The 20,041-nt window shown below is 46.6% G+C and overlaps 1 protein-coding gene and 1 long non-coding RNA gene across 3 annotated transcripts; one reads left to right on the top strand and one right to left on the bottom strand.

The window, feature by feature from the left end:
* The first annotated feature begins 1,796 nt into the window (after nt 1-1,796).
* WFIKKN2 (WAP, follistatin/kazal, immunoglobulin, kunitz and netrin domain containing 2) lies at nt 1,797-8,075 on the top strand. Its single transcript, XM_038157538.1, has 2 exons — nt 1,797-2,431; nt 4,572-8,075. Exons 1-2 carry the CDS (start codon nt 2,231-2,233, stop codon nt 6,081-6,083), a joined length of 1,713 nt encoding a protein of 570 aa, XP_038013466.1. The 5' UTR covers nt 1,797-2,230; the 3' UTR covers nt 6,084-8,075.
* A 7,097-nt stretch (nt 8,076-15,172) lies between these two features.
* Nucleotides 15,173-20,041, bottom strand: LOC119709590. Of its 2 annotated transcripts, none has more exons than XR_005259385.1 (2): nt 19,525-20,041; nt 15,173-17,364 (listed from the first exon to the last, which is right to left on the bottom strand). It is a non-coding gene; the product is annotated as an uncharacterized LOC119709590 (long non-coding RNA). The 2 variants fall into 2 exon arrangements; XR_005259384.1 differs by lacking the exon at nt 19,525-20,041 and adding an exon at nt 17,478-17,957.

Raw genomic sequence — 20,041 nt, 5'->3', positions numbered from 1 at the left:
GCCCACATTAGTGTGTCTCTCACTCACCAAAGCTAGCAAGGACATGACTGTGGTGCCAGGAGAGGAGATGGAGACTCTGAGATCCACCTCTGGCCCAGCAGGTAAGGTGTAAAACAGCCATAAAAGATTAAAGCTGGCAGGGAAAACTGACATCCATGGCTACTCTGTGGCAATGCAATGGACTGAGGGAAAACTCCCTGCAAGAGCAGTGGCTGTTTAGGTCAACAAGGCAGCTTCCCCAGCACCCTGGATACCTGCACTCATCAAGACCCACATACAGCTGGTTTCAAAGCTTATCTGCAGTCAGTTTTACCATACAAAGTGTCTTTGTTTAGTCAACAGAACCACTAATACATGTGATTTTGTTGTTAATAGAGCTGCAAGAATTTTAAGTACCTCTTGGGAATGTGTCATTTTTGGTTGGTTTTTTTAGGCATCACAGGGTGCTGAGTTTGTAAACAAGTACTGAATAAAACATTTAGCACATAGCCGCACTTTGTACAAGTGTCATGCAAGTTTCTAAAGTTTCAGAGTTAATAAATCAACTGCAAACTGCTGCCTGGCCGTTGACTTCACTCCTTATAAATAGCTAATTTGCACAACTTCGCTCTGTCCCATTAAATTCAAATTGTGTGCATATGGTTAATGCAGGCACAAGAGTCAGAGCTACAACAGCCCCTTTTATAAGCCTGGGCTGCTACAGAAATGCCACAGCCCGAGACAGGCTGGGTCTGGGTTGCCCTTTCTCCCGGAGGTGATCCCGGGAAACATCAGCAGGTCACTGTGCTTTGCCGCCTGGCCCCAGGGGAGGAGCAGGAGCTCCATGGTGACCCAGTTCACTGTTGATTGTGCTGGTTGGCAGCCATCATTGCTCAGGGGAGAATTAGGTCCAAACTCAGCCATGAAAAACACCCCTGGATTTATAAGCCCAATGGAAAAAAAGTAAGGGCTGACTCTGACTGGCTTTGCAGCTCTCAACACTGGACAGGAGTGGATGCACAACCCTTCCCCCTACCCAGGCACAGCGCTACTGGTCCAGCCAAACAGAACCTCTGCATGGGATGCAAACTTACCTGATTCTCCCAGGAGGCTCTTAGCAACATGCAGGATCCACCCAAGCTAGCCCAAAACTCAGCCCAGAGGCCCTAATCCCGGAAGGTGCTGAGCAACTCAGACTTCTGCCACTTATCTCATGATTTTGGCACGTGTTCAGCATGAGCAGGATCAGCCCCTTGCTGTAATAATCAGGGAATGAGGAACTCAGCTTGACTGAGTTTACCTCCCACCCCTCAATGCAAAAATGCTGTACATTCCTTTATGCAGGTTTCCATAGAGTTGAACTTCTATTTTTGTTGTTGCGGTTAAAGGGGTCAGCAATGCACTGTACAATGGGATCTGGCAGTCAGAAAATGTGGAGGAATTCAGAGACACTTTTAACATCTTCCTGGTGGGACTGGAAGGCAGCATTAAATCATGGAAATCTTCCAACCAAAGAGAAGAAAAAGCCCAGAGAAGCCCCGGGAGAAGTTACGAAGACATTCTACTTTGTTGATCCTAAGTTTAAATAAGTTATTTCTTCCCTACTTCCTTTGTTAAAATATGATATTCTGGTTTTAATTACTTCAATCCTATTATTTGTTTCTTTTAGCAAGTGATTGTGTAGCCCCTTGCCATGGGGAAATCCCCTGACTGTGGTCCGTGTTACTTAGACAAGTCCCCTTTCAGAAGTAAATGCCATTCTTAGCATAGGGAAGTACTTTAGGTCTAAAGGGGTTAAGAAGGCCTCCCTGCATTCAGAAACATGCAGGGGTCCCACCATGCCAGTTCCAGCCTTTTGAACTCTTTCCAGCTTTTTTTTCTTGCAACAAATCTGTCTGACTGCCACCAGGACATAAGGAAGCGTGTGCCTGTCAAAGAAATCAAGTTTACTTTTTCTGAGTTGTTAACAGAGGCAGGGTATAAATAGCGCTAACTCTGCTCGCACAAGTAGCGTTTCTCTTAAAATAAGGGGGTGACTTCCTAGGACCTGTAATCCAATGAGGTCCAGACCAAACTGCACTATCGACAGAGGCAGCAGAGGAGCTTGCTGAAGTTTTTACCAAAGTCAGGTGCATCTGGGTTCCTCAAAAACTTAAGGCTTACCAAAAAAAAAAAAAAAAAAAGGCAACCCCAAGCCAAAAAAGAACTACTTGCAACTTGGACACTGCCACTGCCCTGGAGAAATTCTGAGATGTTGTTGGTGCTGTTGACTCGGTGGATGTGGATCTTGCTAGGGAAGAGCAGTGTCCTCTTGCTTCTGGAGGTCTCTCTGAAAGGGAGAGCCCTACCTCCAATCCGGTACTCCCACGCTGGGATATGCCCCAATGACATGAACCCCAACCTGTGGGTCGACGCGCAGAGCACTTGCAAGCGGGAGTGCGACACTGACCTGGTGAGTGATGCACATTTTTGTGTCTCTGCGTCATGGGTGCTGCTGGGGCTGTCAGGGTGTTTGGTGGGAGCCTTCTGTCCCAGCTACAAGGGCACTGGCACTGGGCAGGACCCAGTGCAGAGAGTGCATCCTGTGACCTATATAACATAGAAAAGGTTTGATGAGTTATCAGTTAAGAGGGGAGGTGTGTGCCAGCTATCTCTTTTGCTGGTGTGGGTATAGCCTCACTCTCTTTGATCCTTTTCCTTGTTTTCATGTCAAAAGAAATATCTGAATTTGATACTCCAGAACTCAGCATGCCCTGGGGCCAACTGTAGTATTTTAACAGTGTAATTATGCTCTTTGTTGTTGGTGGCCATCATCAATGTTTTATATTCCTGGGAGGAATCCTGTATGAAATTGTTTAATTTAACATGTAAATCATCAGCCTTTGCTGCATTTGAAGCACAAAGCTTGCTTGGGGTGCAGAACAAGGCATGGCTAAAATGACCAGGCAGATGTTCTGTGGGATGCTCCCAGCTCAAAATGTGTTTAGCTTACCCCCCTAAAATTCATTTTTCAACCTGTCAGCACTGCCAGCTCAAACTGGCATCTGAAAATACCTGCTTGTCTTGTTTCTTACATCATGTCCCATGACAAAGCTTCTGCAGCCCAAACCTGGCTGACAGAACATTTACTGTGCTGAAAAAAAAAGTGTTTGGGTTTGTGCTCTGTAGCCATGTTGTTTCTGTGATGTTAAAAAGGGTGAAAAAATTGACAAAAATTCTGGCCATAAGTAAACAAAGACATTTACTCAGATGGATCCCATGTGTTAGGAATGAAGGTGCTCTTTTTACTTTTGCCATTCCCAAATAAGCTGCCTCTGTTCCAACTACCAGGTGCAGCAATGAACAGTGAAACACTTTCAAAACCCCAGCAGCAGCAGCACTAGCGGACGATGATGTTTTAATAATTTACTGGTCAAAACCTGAAAGCCAGAAGCGACTGGTTACAAATATTCATTTTGCCTAGCAGCAGCACAGAGTCCTGGGACTGTGGATGGAGTGAGTGTACTGCAGGCAACCAAGGACTGTGCCAAACCACGCTCCTTAACCCCAGCTGAAAACCTTTACAATCCAGGTTTCTAGCTTTGCTTTTGAAACCTAGTAATGTGCAGCTGGAAATGGGGAAAGAGTTTTGATATTAGGTCATCTTTTTCCCAGTAAGGAAAGGATACTAGACTCAGGAGAAGCTCTTTAGCTTGGTAGCTTAAAGACCATTTTGTTCTCACTTATGGAGAAAGCTAATGGATTTTAGGGGGCTTGTAGAGGTTTAACACACGGTGGAAGTGTGCCCTATTGGGTACACGGGAGCAGTTTTCCTGGTCCCTTAAAGTAATCTATGACCACCCAGCAACCCTGGTCACACGTATCAAATACCTTTACTGCACAGAAGATGAAAATTCTGCTAAAATTAACCACAATTTAGAGTGACTGTAGCCAAGGCAGGGTGTTATAAATCACTAGAAGAGCAATGCTGCATTTGAAAACAAGACTAAAATAGGACAGAGAAGCCATAATGAGCTGTTTGGGGTTTGTTTTTCTACATACCATAGAAAAATTATTTTTGGAGCAAATATTACCTTACTTTTGAGATATTCTAATATTTCCTCTATAATGTGAACAATTACAAATCCTTGGCAGTTTCACCTCCAAGAGCTGGCTCTTAGTCTCAGGGAATTCAAATAATACTTTACATACTTCTGTGGAAAATAAGAAGGATTACTGCCTACAGCCATATGATAAGACTTTCCATCTGCTCGTGTTTCTCAGGGCTTGTCCTCAGGCATTTCAGAGAGCATAGAAGGGGGGTGGTTGCTTCATAGTCAAGCAATCCATGTGACTCTGGGGTAAAGTCTTATGAGGATGTTTGTGCTTAACAAACAGAAATAAATTTTCTTTCGCAAGAGTCTTCTTCAGTATTTCAGAAACCCCTGGGAAATGTTGAGGGGATGTTTCTACTTACTGACAGCTGGGGCAATGAGTTTCAGACCATGGACATCTGTGGCAGAGCTGAGTTTCTGGGCTCTCTGCTTGCTGAATGTCCAAAAAGGCCTTTACTCTGTTCCCAGTAATGATCAGGTTATTTTACTTCTCCACAGGAGTGCGAGACTTTTGAGAAGTGCTGCCCCAATGTCTGTGGAACCAAGAGCTGTGTGGCTGCTCGGTACATGGACATCAAGGGGAAAAAGGGGCCTGTGGGGATGCCCAAAGAGGCAACCTGTGACCGCTTCATGTGCATCCAGCAAGGCTCAGAGTGTGACATCTGGGACGGGCAGCCCGTCTGCAAGTGCAAGGACAGATGTGAGAAGGAGCCGAGCTTTACCTGTGCCTCTGATGGGCTCACCTACTACAACAAGTGCTACATGGATGCAGAGGCCTGCATCAAAGGCATTACACTGAACGTGGTCACCTGTAGGTACCATCTCACCTGGCCAAACACCAGCCCTATCCCCCCAGAAACAACAGCTCGCCCTACCACTGCCTACTCTGAGACAACAGTTGTTGATTTCCTGCCACCTGCACTGGTGAACAACCCCATCCATCAGTCCGTCTACGTGGGAGAGACTGTCAGCTTCCTCTGCGACGTTTCAGGGAGACCCAAGCCAGAAATCACATGGGAGAAGCAGGTAGATGGGAAGGACAAAGTCATCATGAAGCCAAACCACGTCAGAGGGAACGTCGTGGTCACCAACATCGCCCAGCTGGTCATCTACAACACGCAGCTGCAGGATGCAGGAATCTACACCTGCACTGCCCAGAACAGTGGTGGCCTCCTCCGGGCAGATTTCCCTTTGTCAGTCATCAGAGGAGAGCCCACATCCAAGGAAGCTTCCCAGAACAAAACACATTTTCCAACCGACGAGTGCCTGAAGCAGCCAGACAGCGAAGACTGCGGGGAAGAGCAGACCAGGTGGTACTATGATGCCAAGAAAAACAACTGCTTTACTTTCATCTATGGGAACTGCAACAGCAACCTCAACCACTTTGAGACCTACGAGAATTGCATGCTAACATGCATGAACGGCCCCATCAACATCTGCAACCTGCCTGCCCTTCAAGGCCACTGCAAGGCCTACGAGCCCAGGTGGGCCTACAACAGCTTGACAAAGCAGTGCCAGTCCTTTATCTATGGCGGATGTGGAGGCAATGAGAATAATTTTGAGAGCCGGGAGGCCTGCGAGGAGATGTGCCCCTTCCCAAAGAACACTCACTGCAAGGCCTGCAAACCCCGCCAGAAGCTGGTGACCAGCTTCTGCAAAAGCGATTTTGTTATCCTGGGCCGCATCACAGAACTGACCGAAGACCAAGACTCAGGACATGCCCTGGTGATGGTGGAGGAGATTCTCAAGGATGAAAAAATGGGATTAAAATTCCTGGGGAAGGAACCACTAGAAATCACGCTTTTGAACATGGACTGGAGCTGCCCATGTCCCAACATGACCACAGTGGATGGCCAGCTCATCATCATGGGGGATGTCCACAATGGCATGGCCATCCTACAGCCAGACAGCTTTGTGGGCACCTCCAGCATCCGGCGTGTGCGCAAGCTCCGCGAAGTCATCCACAAGAAAACCTGTGAGCTTTTGAAAGAGTTCCTGGGATTGCATTAACCTCCCTCACATGTGTGAGCTGCCCTGATCCATGTGTTAGTAGGGCTAACAAGTGCTAGGCTAGTGCCAAACTAAACACACTGTTTGAAGATACAGTATAGGAATTATGTCGAATCCCTATTTTAATCCATTAATGATGCTTAGCAACAACATAGTTCGGTCTTTGGCAGGCACGTAAACCAGCAGCAAAAGGCCATTAATCTTGCATTGAAATCAATTTTTCCATATAAGAGTGCCATTTAACTAGGTGACCCACTTCAGTAATTATAAAATTTTTATCTAGCTTCCATCATAATGACAGAATTCATAGCATTTGTTTGGCTACACAGCTAAGAAATATATAATATCAATTTAATCTGTCTCAGTTTCAGTCTGATTTGTCGCATTAAGTCACATGCTTGGCTTCTTACAGCAGCACTAATATTTCAAGACAAAAGCCTATAAATTATTGTCTCTTTTTACAATTGTGCACATTTAACCAACCTATGCATGAGTTTTCTTCTTTTAACTGCAATTTTCCTTTTTTTTTGTCTTAAAAACCTAATTTTTAAACGACAATTACTACCTATCTTGCAATCCTTACTAAAGGACAAATTTCTTTGATCCTATGTCCTGAACAACAGGTCCCTGTAAAAACTCAAGGCACAGTCTCACCCTGAAATGACATTTCTGTCACCAGAACAAGGTCAGCAAACACCCTTGTCCCTATTTAAGTTTCAATCAATATATTGTCTATCACAAAAAGTCCAAGCCAGGTCAGCAGTGTGCTGCCAGCTGTCTTGCTTTTGAAAAGCCTTTACACCTGAGCATACAGAGCGATTTATTGCTACTTTCAGTAGCAATCCTGCTTTTCTAGATGAGAGAGCAAAGTAAGAGGACCCAAAAGAAAATTCAACCTAGGAAAGTGCAATACACAGTCTGCAAACTGCATTAGGCAGACACAAAGCTCCTGAATCTGAACTGCACAAACACAAGCAGATAAAGCAGACAATTTAAATGCTGTTACCAGTGTCACCCTTTTAGAGCCTTTTTAGAGTCTTTCAAACCTAGAATACTAAAAGAATACTCTCTACCAGGCCACTGTATACAGGTGTATGAATGAATTCCCTTAGACAGCCAACACAGGCTGTGGGTGGGAGCAGGTGAGTATGCATAGGATCAATCATTTTAACATTTGTGTGTCCAAAAAATGTAATATTTGCCTATACAAAATCCTTAAATAAAGAAAAGGCTGATCATGGAAACACCCTGCCTTGTTGAGGACTGTGATTGCAGGGAAGAGAGGCGAACATGGCATAGTGAGCCTTGTCCCTATTCCTTGTTCTGTGGGCTCAGCCAAGTGACTGTAGCAGGGCTTAGAGCTTTCTGCCCCACACAAAGAGCCAATTCAGGGCTGTAGAAGTGTCAAGACATGTCTGGGTGAGAAGAAGGAAGGGAGGAAGAGAGGCAGGAACATGCAGCCAGTGCTGCCCCATGGTGCCATCTAACGGGCTCGCTGCAGGGCGGCCGAGGCTGGCAGCGGGTTCACATGCTGCAGGCCTGTGTTGGGGCTAGGTATGGCAAGGGCTGGGGAAGGAGATTAAACAGGCAGATGTTGGACACCTGCACCCTCACCTGCATGTTGAGTATTTGGTTGTTGCAGGGAGGAAAGCTCACAGAGAGAGAAACAGCATCAGATGTGAGCTCAGCTCTGCTTCCCCTAATTCCATGCTCTGCACCAGCAGCCAAGCCATGGGTAGAGACCACTGTAGGATGGAGAACTGGGCTCCTCTCCCAGTAGTTTGGGCTTGGTTTTTTTCTGAAATGTTCCTGCAACAGAAATGGATCGAAATCTCCAGTTATTTGGGTAATTTCACTAGAAGATGTGTGGGAGAGAGAGGAGTATGGACCAGGCTTTGCTGACCAAGAAAATACCTGCTGGGTTTTTTTGTTGTACCTTTCCTAAGTGTATGTGAAAAAAACCTCCAATTAAAGGCCGATAATGTTTGTGTATGTTCTTGTGGGGACCATTTTCTGCAGATGGGAGATGCTAGCCCTGCTGCCCTCTGAAGCAGCTGGCATGTCCACCAGATCATCCCTGGCTGTGGCAGCCACCACTGACCCATAGCTCATCTGCCATTTTTTGAGCAACCTGTAGGAAGTGGCATGTTCTTGCCATACTGACACAAAGGTTTTGGAGGATGAAGGCTTAATAAAGACAGGGTTTGTATGGCTCCTTTTTTCCCCTAAAGTTAGGGGATTTTGTAAGTGTGAGAGTGTTGAAATGACTCAGGAGTGTTGAAATGACTTGGGAGACATGGAGCTGGTTGTTCAGAAGAGCTGGGATGCAAACATAGCTGGGAGCAGAAAGCAGAGGATTCATTGCTGCTCTGGCCAGCACAGTGCATTGCTGAAGCCTTGGCTCAAAAGTGCTTTATTGGCTTTCCCTCCTGGTGAATCCCCTGGGAAGGCATCAGGCACTTAAAAGATGCAGCATGCAAGTGCTCTAAGGCACTGACAGCCAGGGCTGTGCAAGGTGTAAGATGTCTGCCAGCCCCTTGGGACATGCAGGCCTGGTGTGCGAGGGTCTTCCTACACAGGGGATCCTGGGGGACACTCTGGGTCAGTTTTCCAATGTGGTAGGGTGAGATGGACACTGAACAGACCAGCCCAACTCCCTAACATAGCACAGCCACTCTCATGTAGCTCCTGCCCAATCCTCCAGACATGATCCTGTGAGCCCCTCGGAGTGCCCCTGGCTGTGGCCCTCTTCACAGAACCATCACAGGTACCCTGAGGCAGAAGGAGCAGTGCCACAGGCATCCCTCACCTGCTCACCAGGAAAAAAAACCCGTTCCTGGCAGTGCTGGGAGCACCACACCTCCCTGTGGCATGGGACTGACCCCAACCCCAAGCCTCTCCACCTTCTGACCTTGAAGAATTCAGCTCTCCATTCAAAGCTAGTATTTTAGTTCAGCCACTTATTAAACCCTTAAGAAGCCTAAAATTCAAGCCTGACCAGTCCAGCGGCCTGGGGATGCTCCTGCATGGGACCAATGCGAGGATGTTGCTCCACGTTTCAGGATTAATGGGCACGTGCATGGGGTTCCTCACCAGGAAGTCCCTTTTGTGTTGCTCATGACCTCAGGTTCCATCTTGCTCTGTGGGGTCTTTCAGGCTGTCAGAAAGATGAAAGGAAATGCCAGTATTTAGTTTATATAAAATATATGAGAAGAGAGAGAAAGGGAAAAGCCTCCTTGAGTCCTTTCCCTTTCCATGGCTGTGGGCTCAGAAGGCACACCAGTGCCTGTGTGAGACTCCAAGGAAGATCTGGGGCATTGATGCCACCTCCAAAACCACATGGCTGTAGCCAATGACCTGATGTCAAAGCTTTCCTCCACATCCAGACAGGAGGGAAACAGCATTCCCCACAGACACTGGCTCAGGAAGCAACACAGAATCATGGAATCATTAAGGTTGGAAAATACCTCCTAAGATTGAGTCCAACCAAGAAGCTGGGGACAAATCCACATTGGCTGGGTCTGAGACCTGCAGAAGCTGGGTCTGATACCTGCAAAGTTTACCAGGGATCAGGGATGGATCTGATGGATACTTGACAGCCCTAAACCAGCATGAGGTGACCACCTCCCTCACTCCCAACCTGGAGTGAGGATGAGAACTGCAACCCTCAAATCTCAAACCTTGCAGCTGGACGGACACCATCCAGTACCTGGATCCCAACAGGAGTCACGGGTGGTTGTGTCTCACTCTGTTAACAGGGGACAAACAGCAGCAGCAGCAAAGTAATGGCATGTGGCTGCTGCACACAGATTGTACGTGGGGCTGGTGCCACACAGGGCTGGTGTCACATAGCTGGCAAGGCACAAGGAGCTGCAGTCATGGAGAGCTGGCTGAGTGATTACTCACAGACAGATACTGCATCACACAATGCCCAGAACTGCTGAGCAAAAAGGAAGGAGGCAACTGAGCATGTTCTCATTGCAGGGGCTCCAGATGAGGTCAGGCAGAAGATTTTTTGGACAACCAGTTCCAGAACAAGGAGCAAACAGCGGTGATGACGCCACTGGAATATGATTCAGACAGCAAAGGTATTTAAGAGCTCAGTTTCCACTTGTTTTAAAAGAAATTAGGCGCCCCTGAAAGAATTCCCCCCTGGCCATGGGTCTCAGTTCCTGAAGGAGGTGGTTGTGATGAAGGTCATACATGGCTTCAGCCAATACCTAATGATTTCCTGAAAAAAGGAGGATTAATTCAGCTGGCACCAAATGAGCACCTTGCACCACAGGGCCCACTTCCTCCACCTGAAGCACCTTGTGCCCCAGTTGGCTGTAATTTGTGCATGTGCACGTGCTGGGAAATTATCCCTGTGAATAATTACCAGGAAAAGATCATGGCCAAGCTGGTACTTCCAATGAGGCTGGATGGAGACAGATTTTAAAGGCACAGCTGTGAAAATGTCAGCCTGAGCAAGAACATCCAGTTTAGAGCCTGTTTTAATACCAAGTATTTAGTGTTTTTCTCTCTGCCAGGACTGGTTATTGATTGACTACAAGTGACCTCCAGCTGCTATATTGATTTACAGCAGCTGTCAAAGGGCAAAAAATTAGCCCCATGCCCAAGACCTGAGAACCTCTGAATGGAGGTTGCACAACTGAATGAATGTTCTGCCAGCACTTTAAATCTTTGAAAGAAAGTCAGCTTAAGTTCCTGATCTCCAATGCAAACAGCAGTGGAATTTGAAGATAAGGTTGCAGCACTAGACAACGTATCTACTAGCCAAAAAGCAGCACAGTCTGTTTAATTCTCAGCTATTTGTGGCTGGGCAAATGATATGACATTTAGGCCTCAGAGTTTAGAAAGCAAATGGAAAGTCTTCCAAGGGCTGACAGGTGGATCAGGTTTCAGTGAGGCAACTCTCTAACTCTGGTATTTTTCTCTGTGCCCATCCCTACATCCACCTTTCTTCCCACCCAGCTGTCCCTGGTGCTAGCCCAGCCAAAAGGTGTTGGGGGGTCTCCTCCAAACCTCTGGCTTATTGGTGGACACAGACCTGCATGTGCCAGGGACCAGCTGTGACAAAGGCAATGAGAGTTGACTATCCGTGTTTTAGAATTATAAGGACACTTCAGGGTGGGGACAAGCCTCCCCAGACCCCTGGTACTGTCCTCTGGGGCAGGAGACTGGTGATCATAGGATGGAAAACCACTGGGCTTGTCCCACCTGGCAATTACTAACCCCTCTCATGTGTCCCAGATATGCATGAGGGAAGGAGAAGGCTGGGCTAAGAGAAAGAGGGAAAGATTCCTCCAGAGGAGGGAGGGGGAGCATTTTTTCACCTTAAACTGGTCTTACAACATGACAGTTGATCTGGATTACCTGGCATAAAAAGAACTACCATAAAGGGCTTTGTGCCTTCTCTTTCGCCTTTGCTCTGCTCCTCACTCCTCTGAGCCAAGGGGGGACTGTAACACGTGTAAAGGACGTTGCTTCCTCTAGTGCTTGAAATAAACAGGAAAACAACAGTAATAAATCTCCAGGATCAGATGGTTTTCACCCAAGGGTAAAAGTACTTACATAAAACATTGCTTAACCATTAACTGAGCAGATAACCTTTGCTTCAGTGCATGGCAGGACCACAGCACGGAAGGTAGTAAACATGGGGCTAATTTTAGAGAATGGTTCCCAAGGGCTGGGTATGAAAACTCAACAAGTCTGGTAGAAACTGTAAGAGACACTAAAACAGCTGGGTGGTAAATAGAATTTGAGGAGGAAGAGTGTGTGTACTTCAACAGAGGGATGTTCTGTGACACTTCCTTTGAAGCAATCACAAGGACATGGATGGTCCAGCTGAGGGAGTTGACTTGGATCAAGGCCTTAGAGCTCTAGCTCTCTCACCCAAGGCTTTTAAAGTCATTTAGCTGTCCTGAGTCTGGGAGAGATGTGACAGCCTCCTGAGCCAACAACTGGTTGAAACATCAGAAAGAAAGGGTAAGACCAAAAAGTCAGAGTTCAGTGCACAGAGAAGTCATCAGCAGTGTCCCAGCGAACCTGTGGAGATGGTTTAGGAGAGAGATTGGAGAGGTAGGATAGGAAGGTTGTTGAGATCAAGTTATTCAGGGCTGCAAAACCACAAGCTGACTGTGAGGAGCTGCAGTAATACCAAGTGACAGGATGATAAAATAGCAAATGAAATGTGATATTGATTAATATACATGGGGGAAATTGAGTCCTCGCTCTGTGTTCCTATGACAACTTCAAGCAAGCTGCTCCCATTCCAGACCTGGATGATCGACACATGGGTCTGACCAGGGGGTCCAGCCTGGTTCTTGTGTGCAGGCAGCGCCCTGAGCAGATCCACACCACATGCCTCAAAACCAGCAGCTTGATGATCTGCAACATTCCCATTCCCATAAACAGCCACAAAAGCCCATGGACATCTCAAAATCCCAGCAGCACTGGCACATGTTCAGGCTGGACAGGTTACTGCCCTGCTAAGAGAATGTTCCTTGCAATTAGGAACGTCCTCCTGAGATCACCAGGTAAATCTCAGACACATCCCAGCCCCATAATGTCAGATCTTCCTAAAACAGGCACCTCACTTGCATCTGCCCCCACAAGCAGCCTATGCTGCAAAAGAGACAACAGGCACAGACCCAAACCCAGCTCTGGAGCCCTGAATCTCTTCAGAAGATCTCCACAATTTCTGTATCTCTGGTGCTTGGAAAAGACATTAGAAGTCACAAAGCTCCTTCTGGAAATGCCTCCAGGGCTGGCCTTGACCAAATCCCTCCATCCCTGAACAGAGAGCAAGATGCAACCAGGATATTCCAGGAGAGCTGTGGGGCAGAGGGGGTGTCACCAGCCTCAGCAGGACTCACCATATCCTGGAAGTGTACAATCATCAAAGGGTGTGGGTTGGAAGGGACCTTTAAAGACCTTCTCTTTCCATGCCCTGCCATGTGCAGGGACACCTTCTACCAGCTCAGGTTGCTCCAAGCCCCATCCGACCTGGCCTTGAAAGTTTCCAGGGATCCACCACCTCCCTGGGCAGGCTGAGCCAGGGCCTCTCCACCCTCACTGTACAGGCAGGGCCAAGTTCTCCATCCAACACTGCCCAAAATTTAATGACAGAGCCACAGCCAACACCAGCCCCCAACAACGCGACACTGTCACTGCACCCATCGTGGCCCCAGAGTGACACGAGGTCTTCCTCACACAGTCTCAGCTTCCTATTTTGGCAATATTAGAGAAAAAAAAAAAAAAAAAAAAAAGCCCTTATTATCTCTCAGCACTGACATGACGTCAGCACAGGAGGCTCCAGCCGCTTCCGGCGCCCGACGCGAGATGGCGCGTGGCATCGCGACATCGGTGGTGACATCGGCGGGGGGCACCGCGTGGACACCCGCACGCAGCCACTTCATCTGCGTCTGAAAGAGAAGCATCCTCCCGCTGAGGCTGGACTGACCTTGCCCTGGTTCATTTAACTGTTTCACAGACACCTGGCTGTATAATTTGTATTATTCATTAATACAATTATTACTTTCTCTTAAGTGGGAAGCAAAACCACTCAGCCCAGCTGGGCAGCTGGGTCCAGCTTCACGGATTTCATCATTGTCTTTTAGCAAAACAGGGGAAGAAATTTTCTGTTTATCAGGGGAAAAAAAGATCTGGTAGGGAGTGTGATAAGGCAATTAAATCCATTTCCAGAACTCCAGGGAAAAGCCACAATGTATAATTTACTTGAGACTTTCTCCCTCCCTGTTTGCAAATTGTACAGTTTCTAAAAATATTGGTCCAGTTATTCAAAATTATTCATGAATCTCTTCAGTGGATAATACTCAATCAGCAGATCATCCAAAAAGTGAGTATTGCAGTAGCATTGCAACAAAGTTCTCCATTTCTGCTGTAATTTATTGTCACTAACAGATGTGAGCAACTCAGGTAAATAACCCGGGATAAAATTAAAATTGTGTATTTGGTTATAATATTTGCAATTCTCAATTTTTACTGTGCTAGCCAGCTCCAAAGGTCACCTCATTAAGAGGTGGGTGAAAGCATCTGATCTCTGACATAATGGAATTGCTACTTTTATTGTGAGGTTTGGATTTTGGTGATGGAGCACTCAGTGAGCACAGAGAGGCAGCAGAAAATAAACACATATTAAAAGGAAAAAGTTAATGTGGTTCTCAGATCTACTAATCTAACAGGTGGTAAAATCTCTTTATCTGTTGGGTCTCTGATGGTGCTTTTCCCCTGAAATACCAGGTGTGGCAACCCAAAGCATTTAGGAATCATGAGTCACATCTCCCAGCGTCAGAAAATTTGCTTTAAATTCATGTTATTTCTTTTTAAAAAATTAATTGGCATTGGCAATTAATTGTTGGCATTTTTTGTGTCATTCTTTTAGTTTGCCTTCAGATGGCAGAGCCTTCCAGCAATGACAAGTTTACACTTTGCCACCACCAGCATTAAACAAATACTCTTTTCCTCAGTTTGCTTTGTGAATGAAAGTGTAAGGTCTCTCTCAGCCACAGAACCTCCAAAGCTGGGGCTGGAGCTCTCATCCAGGACAAGGCTCCCAGGAGGGTCTGGAGGAGCAGTGTTGCCATCTAGGGATTCCAGAGAGCTCTGAAAGAGTTTTCTCCAAGTTGGGATGCTCTGACATGTTTCTGTTGGGCCGTGGCTGTTTGCCTGCTCACTATAGGAATCCTGGCAGGGAAGCAGGTTTCGGAGATGGTCTTTTTGGCTTAGCTTTTGTTTTCCTACAAAATTATTAGCCTTGTGGCTCAGCACTGTGCACCAGCCAGAAATCCTCCACCAACTACCTCATAAAGGCTGTCACAGCCCCTACACCACAGGCTCTAGGAGCACATTCATCCCCAAGATGCACCCCTACACCTTTTACTTTTTAATCAAATCTTTCATGTCTATCTATAGAAGATTTTCAGCAGACAAAAACTAGAGGAGGATTTGCTGCTCCTGCCCTGACAGGAAGATAAACACATGAGCAAATGATTTGTAACAAACACCATGTAAGATAGACTGAGCTGCTCTTCTGGTTCACAAATTATTCACAGACCACAGGCTTGAAGAGGAAGAAAGTTTTTACTTGCTTTGTGGACTACACACCGATGCATTTCTTTATTATTATTTATAACCACTTTCACAATAAAATGCACTCCTGAAAGAATCTTTTGCAGAATTATTGCAGCTTACAGGTTATTTAGTTAGCAATCTGGACAGACGACAGGTTTGGTTGGTTGGGGTTTTTTTCTCCTTTCCCCCTTTTTTTAGCAATTGCCTTGACCAGCAAGATTTTTGTCACAGGCTTGAGTCTCTAGCCGTTACAAGGTCTCTGGCCATTACAAGTTCCTGGCCTCCATTGTTCTCACCAGTCTGCTCAAGGGAGAGTATTGCCAACTCAGGCCCTGGATTTTGCTGGGTGAACACAGGGCTTTAAATCCAACTCTTGGGCAAATGCTCTGGCCCAGCCCTCAGTGATGGAGTTCTGCAAGTTCTCCAGCACCATGGAAAAAGTGCTGCTTCCAGAACTGTGTCTGGAAATATGGAGGGTTTCTGGAGCCTCCAGAAGCTGTGAGAGATGGACAGGTAACCAGAAACAAGGGCTATGGGCACCCTGAAGGGCTCAGAAAGGTGTTTCTACGTACAGCCTTGGGGTTTGCTTCCATTTCATATTTCCCATATAAAGAACCAGCTTTTTCTTGGTGGATAGAACTTTTTTTTCCCTACTTTCATAGCCAGAATTAAAATGCATTGCCATGTCCTTGGCAGTGCTGTGAGTGGGGGCAGATCCTTGATCCAGTGTTGTGATCCTTGTCCTGTGCTACATTCACATGGAATTTGGAGTTTTCCTTCTTGGCCAGCCAGGTGATGGAGGCAGCTCCCAGCTTTGCTCTGTGGTAGAGCTGCATCCTGCAGGAGTCATGCAATGAAATGGCTGCTGCCACTCTGTGCCTCAGAAATCCAACAGCTCATCAAAAATAAACAGATTAAAATATGTATTTTTATCCTGAAATCCAGACAGTGCCAGGTGCTATCAAGATCACTACTCAATCCCTGCCCTCGTGGCTCATATGTTCCGGATGTGAGCACATATGTCCACGTTCTGTATTGATTGGTACAAATCATGTAACATATGTAAAACCTGCCAGCCTATGAGCTGAGCAAGCACACAATTGCTCTGTGAATCCATTACTGGTAGGCCCAGATTAATTCCTGGCCTAAATAAATGCATTTCAAATGCCTCTAGGTCTGCTTTCAAAACCAGCACATTGTTTATATAACACACAGTGCAACCAGGCTCCTACCTCTTCTGCTCACCAAACCCTCTCTGCCTTGGAATTCAGGTACTTTCATTTCTGCATAAAGAAAATCAGAACATGAATACATTTTTGTAAACATAACTAAGAAAAAAACCCTCTTGATTTGTAAATAAGAGTAAAGCATTATTTACATTCAGGCACTGTTAGTTGGAAGCATCCACAACATGTCTCTCTCAGGCACAGCAAAAGAGGCACAGAATAAAAATATCTCTAAAGACTTAGACCTGTAAATGCTGAGTAACTTTATATTCTAGAGTAGAAGTGCCTTAAAACATCCATCCCTGCTGGAGCTGCACATGGGGGATGGCCAGAGTCAGAAATAAAAAGCTGCTTTCCCTTATCCTGCTGCTGACAAAACCCCCCAGTCAATGAGGTAGGGGAAAGCACGTTTTTGTTTGCTTTGTAGGTTCTTGGGTGAGTGCTGCTCATTCATCTGGGGGAGCCTATTTTCGACAAGACGCCGGAGTCCGCAGCTCCTCAAACAGACAGAAAGCTTGTGCGGGAGAGGAGGAAGAGGAGGAAGACGAGAGGAGGAGAAGGCGAAAGAGGAGACGCTCACGTGGCTCATCAGCTGCCTGCGCCGAGACGGTGTCGGAGCCCCGGCAGTCGCCAGCGCTCGCACACGGTGGCTCTCAATGGCCACCTTTGTTGGCAGGCACCGGCAGGAGCTGACGTGGCACCCGTCGTGTCACCTTGTCCTGTCCCCTGTGCCGCGCCTTCCGCAGGGGGCGCGGGCTACCTCCTTCCTAATTTTTGTATTCGCTTTTACGGCTTAGAAAGAAAACGAAACGAAGAACAGTGCCCTGCAGGGGAGGGAGGAGGTGCAGACATTTCTCCTTCCATAGGTTTTTCCTGTTTCTTCGTTTCCTTGTTTTCCTGTTGGCAGTCTATTTCCCGACCTCTTGAAACATGGCTACCGCGACACGATGAGGGGAAACCTGCAATTTTAATGTGTAAAGCCGTTAGAATTTTAAATAAGTGTTAAAAAAAAAAAACCAAACAAACAAACAATTCAGAGGAAGAGAGTGTGTGCCTCTCTCTGCTCTGCCACCTGCAGCCGCTGCCCGTCCCTGGCACCTCTCTGCAGACATCCCCCCACCCTGGCAAAAGGCAGTGTTTACACTTGTCACTTATATTTTTAGTGCATCCTAGCCCCAGCCGTGCCTCAGCACATCCTCACGGGCCAGTTGCCACGGGGGAAGGAACCTCCGAAGGAAGGAACCTCCGAAGGAAGGAACCAAATTTTTGTAAGGACTGAGGAAAGAAAATCCCCAAGTGAATCCTGACAGGAGCTGGCTGCAGTTCCCCATTTTCACCAGTCCTTCGGGTTCTTCCAGTTCACAAGGACAAGGTGCACAGCAAAGGCATTTGCTCTGCAAGTGGCCTCACAGCACCTGATCTCTATGAATGCAAACAGCATTTAAAGCAGCCAAGTGCGACACAGACTCCTCACCCCAGCCCTACAGCAGCACAGAGGGACCATCAGGCTAAATCCATTGTGGTTTGGTGGCCCTTTGGGGTCTGCTTCTAAAAGGACCTCAAAGAGTTACAAGTAACAGTGACCAATTTCCAATTTTCCTTCATTTTTGTCTCAATTGGCTTGTCCCTGTACTACTGGGATGCCACTGAGTGTTGGACAATACCCATTAACATCCTCATTGTGGGCACAGCCCAAGTGATCCCAGGAGAAAGGATTTACACCCCTGTCTACAGTGACAGTCACTGCTGTTTAGTCCTACTCAACATCAGCTCCCTTGAAAACACCCCATAATCAGCTGTCCCGAGTTTAAGCACATCCCGACCAAGCACAGGACATGTAATGGATGGAAAGCAAATAATACTTTCCCTTCCCCCTGAGGGGCGGGGATCGTGCATTTCACAGGAGAAAAAGGCCAACCAGGTGCCAAAGCCCAGGGCTCTTCTCAGCAGGGGAAGCAATGCCACAGGGGGATTTTCTGAGGATAAAAGCCTGTGGGTGATTAGGAGGTTCTTTACAACAGCAGTGGTATCATAGCTTGGGGTCAGCCAGAGCTCTCAGGCAAGAAGGAAACTTTAGAGCTCCTCTCAAAGACACAGAAATGGGGTTACACCTCATTCTGAAGGGGAATGGCAGCCCAGAGAAACCAGAACTGCTACTGGAAGGCAGGAGTAGGAGAGCAGGTCATATGCTCCCATTCCCAGCTCTCCATGGCATGATTTATCAAGTGATTATTAGGGGAAAACAAAAACAAAAACAACACCAAAAAAAAAAAAAAAAGAAAAAAAGAAAAAAGAAAAACAAGTAAAGAAAGAAATAACTGGATAACTGGATAGAGGTTGTACAGCCTGGGGTCCTCTTTGCCTTCCAGCTTGCCTTGATAATTGTCATTCAGGAAAAGGTTGGAGATCAGATACGGCCCTCAAGTTCAGGGGCTCTAACAGGGAATGAAAGAAGAGGCTCTGGATGAAAATAACTACAGCAATGATATGACTAATCCCAACATCTTCAGATGTTTTCCCCTCTGCCTGTAAGAGTTATGTGATCCTAAACATCCTTGAGGGAAAAAACCCCATTCTGGCTAGCAGATGATTAACTGCTTGCAAATAATACAGATATATTATTATACATGATAAAAGACTAAAATATCTAAAATGACAGTGCCCCACAGGAAGGTTCAATCTGGGCACCCCAGCACTGCTCTTTCCAAAAAGCAATTGGGAGCTGCGTGGGGCGAGAGCCTGGCCACAATCAGCAGCAGGGTTGGGCTAGACAGCCCCAGATCTCTCTGGAAAAGAAGCAAAGTCAAAATCTTCTCTTGCTAACCATTCTGGCTTTTGGAGGGAGGCATCGCCAAGTTGGGCTCAGAGCTGATCCTCATCTCCACTTACACAGTGCTCATTCTTCAGTTCCACTAGGGAGATGTTTATGTGCAAAGCCCACTTGTGCAAGCAGCAAAAAGTCCAACACTGGACATCCCTGGCCAAAAACCCTTTTAAAGTGCATTATTAGCTACACATTACCCCCAGCACATGTGCAGAGGGATGTTTCAGTGGAAGTTTCAGTTTTCTAAAGGCAGAAGTCTGTCCTGCATGCCTGAGGTTTCACCCCCAACCTTTACCTCTGTGAGTAGGGTCATCCTGCTCCTCATCCATCCTCCTTTTCTGGTCCTCCCACAATGGGAGAGCCAAGCGAGTGGGACTCTTCCAAAAGCAGCAGCAGAGGCCAAGGAAATCAGCCTTGGAACAGATATTGTACAGAAGGGATAAAGTTAAGACATTACTACAGTGTGACTGGTTAAAAGGTTTTAGTCCTGTGTTGCCATTGACAGTTAACTATAAATCAGCAGACTAACATTGTTCTCTACATAAGCCCTTGTATTTTTAGATAAATACATTCCACAAATGTTTTGTAAAGGATGTTTCTTTACCTAAAGGATCTACTTCCCAAGCCGCAGTGGTATGGCATAAACCACGTTACTAGTAACAATTGTTCCTGCATTTGTTTCTGGAAGATAGATCACACAACACAGTTTATTTGGGAGTGTCTGTGTACTCTTCTATTTCTGTCCTTCTTATTCAGCCTCACAGAGTAAAACAGGCAACTGTGAGTCCAGGGCAGGACACAGCCCTGCCCTA

This window comes from Motacilla alba, chromosome 18 (genome assembly GCF_015832195.1).
Source record: "Motacilla alba alba isolate MOTALB_02 chromosome 18, Motacilla_alba_V1.0_pri, whole genome shotgun sequence".
In the NCBI taxonomy this organism is placed as follows: domain Eukaryota; kingdom Metazoa; phylum Chordata; class Aves; order Passeriformes; family Motacillidae; genus Motacilla; species Motacilla alba.
This window is presented reverse-complemented; position numbering and strand designations above follow the sequence as displayed.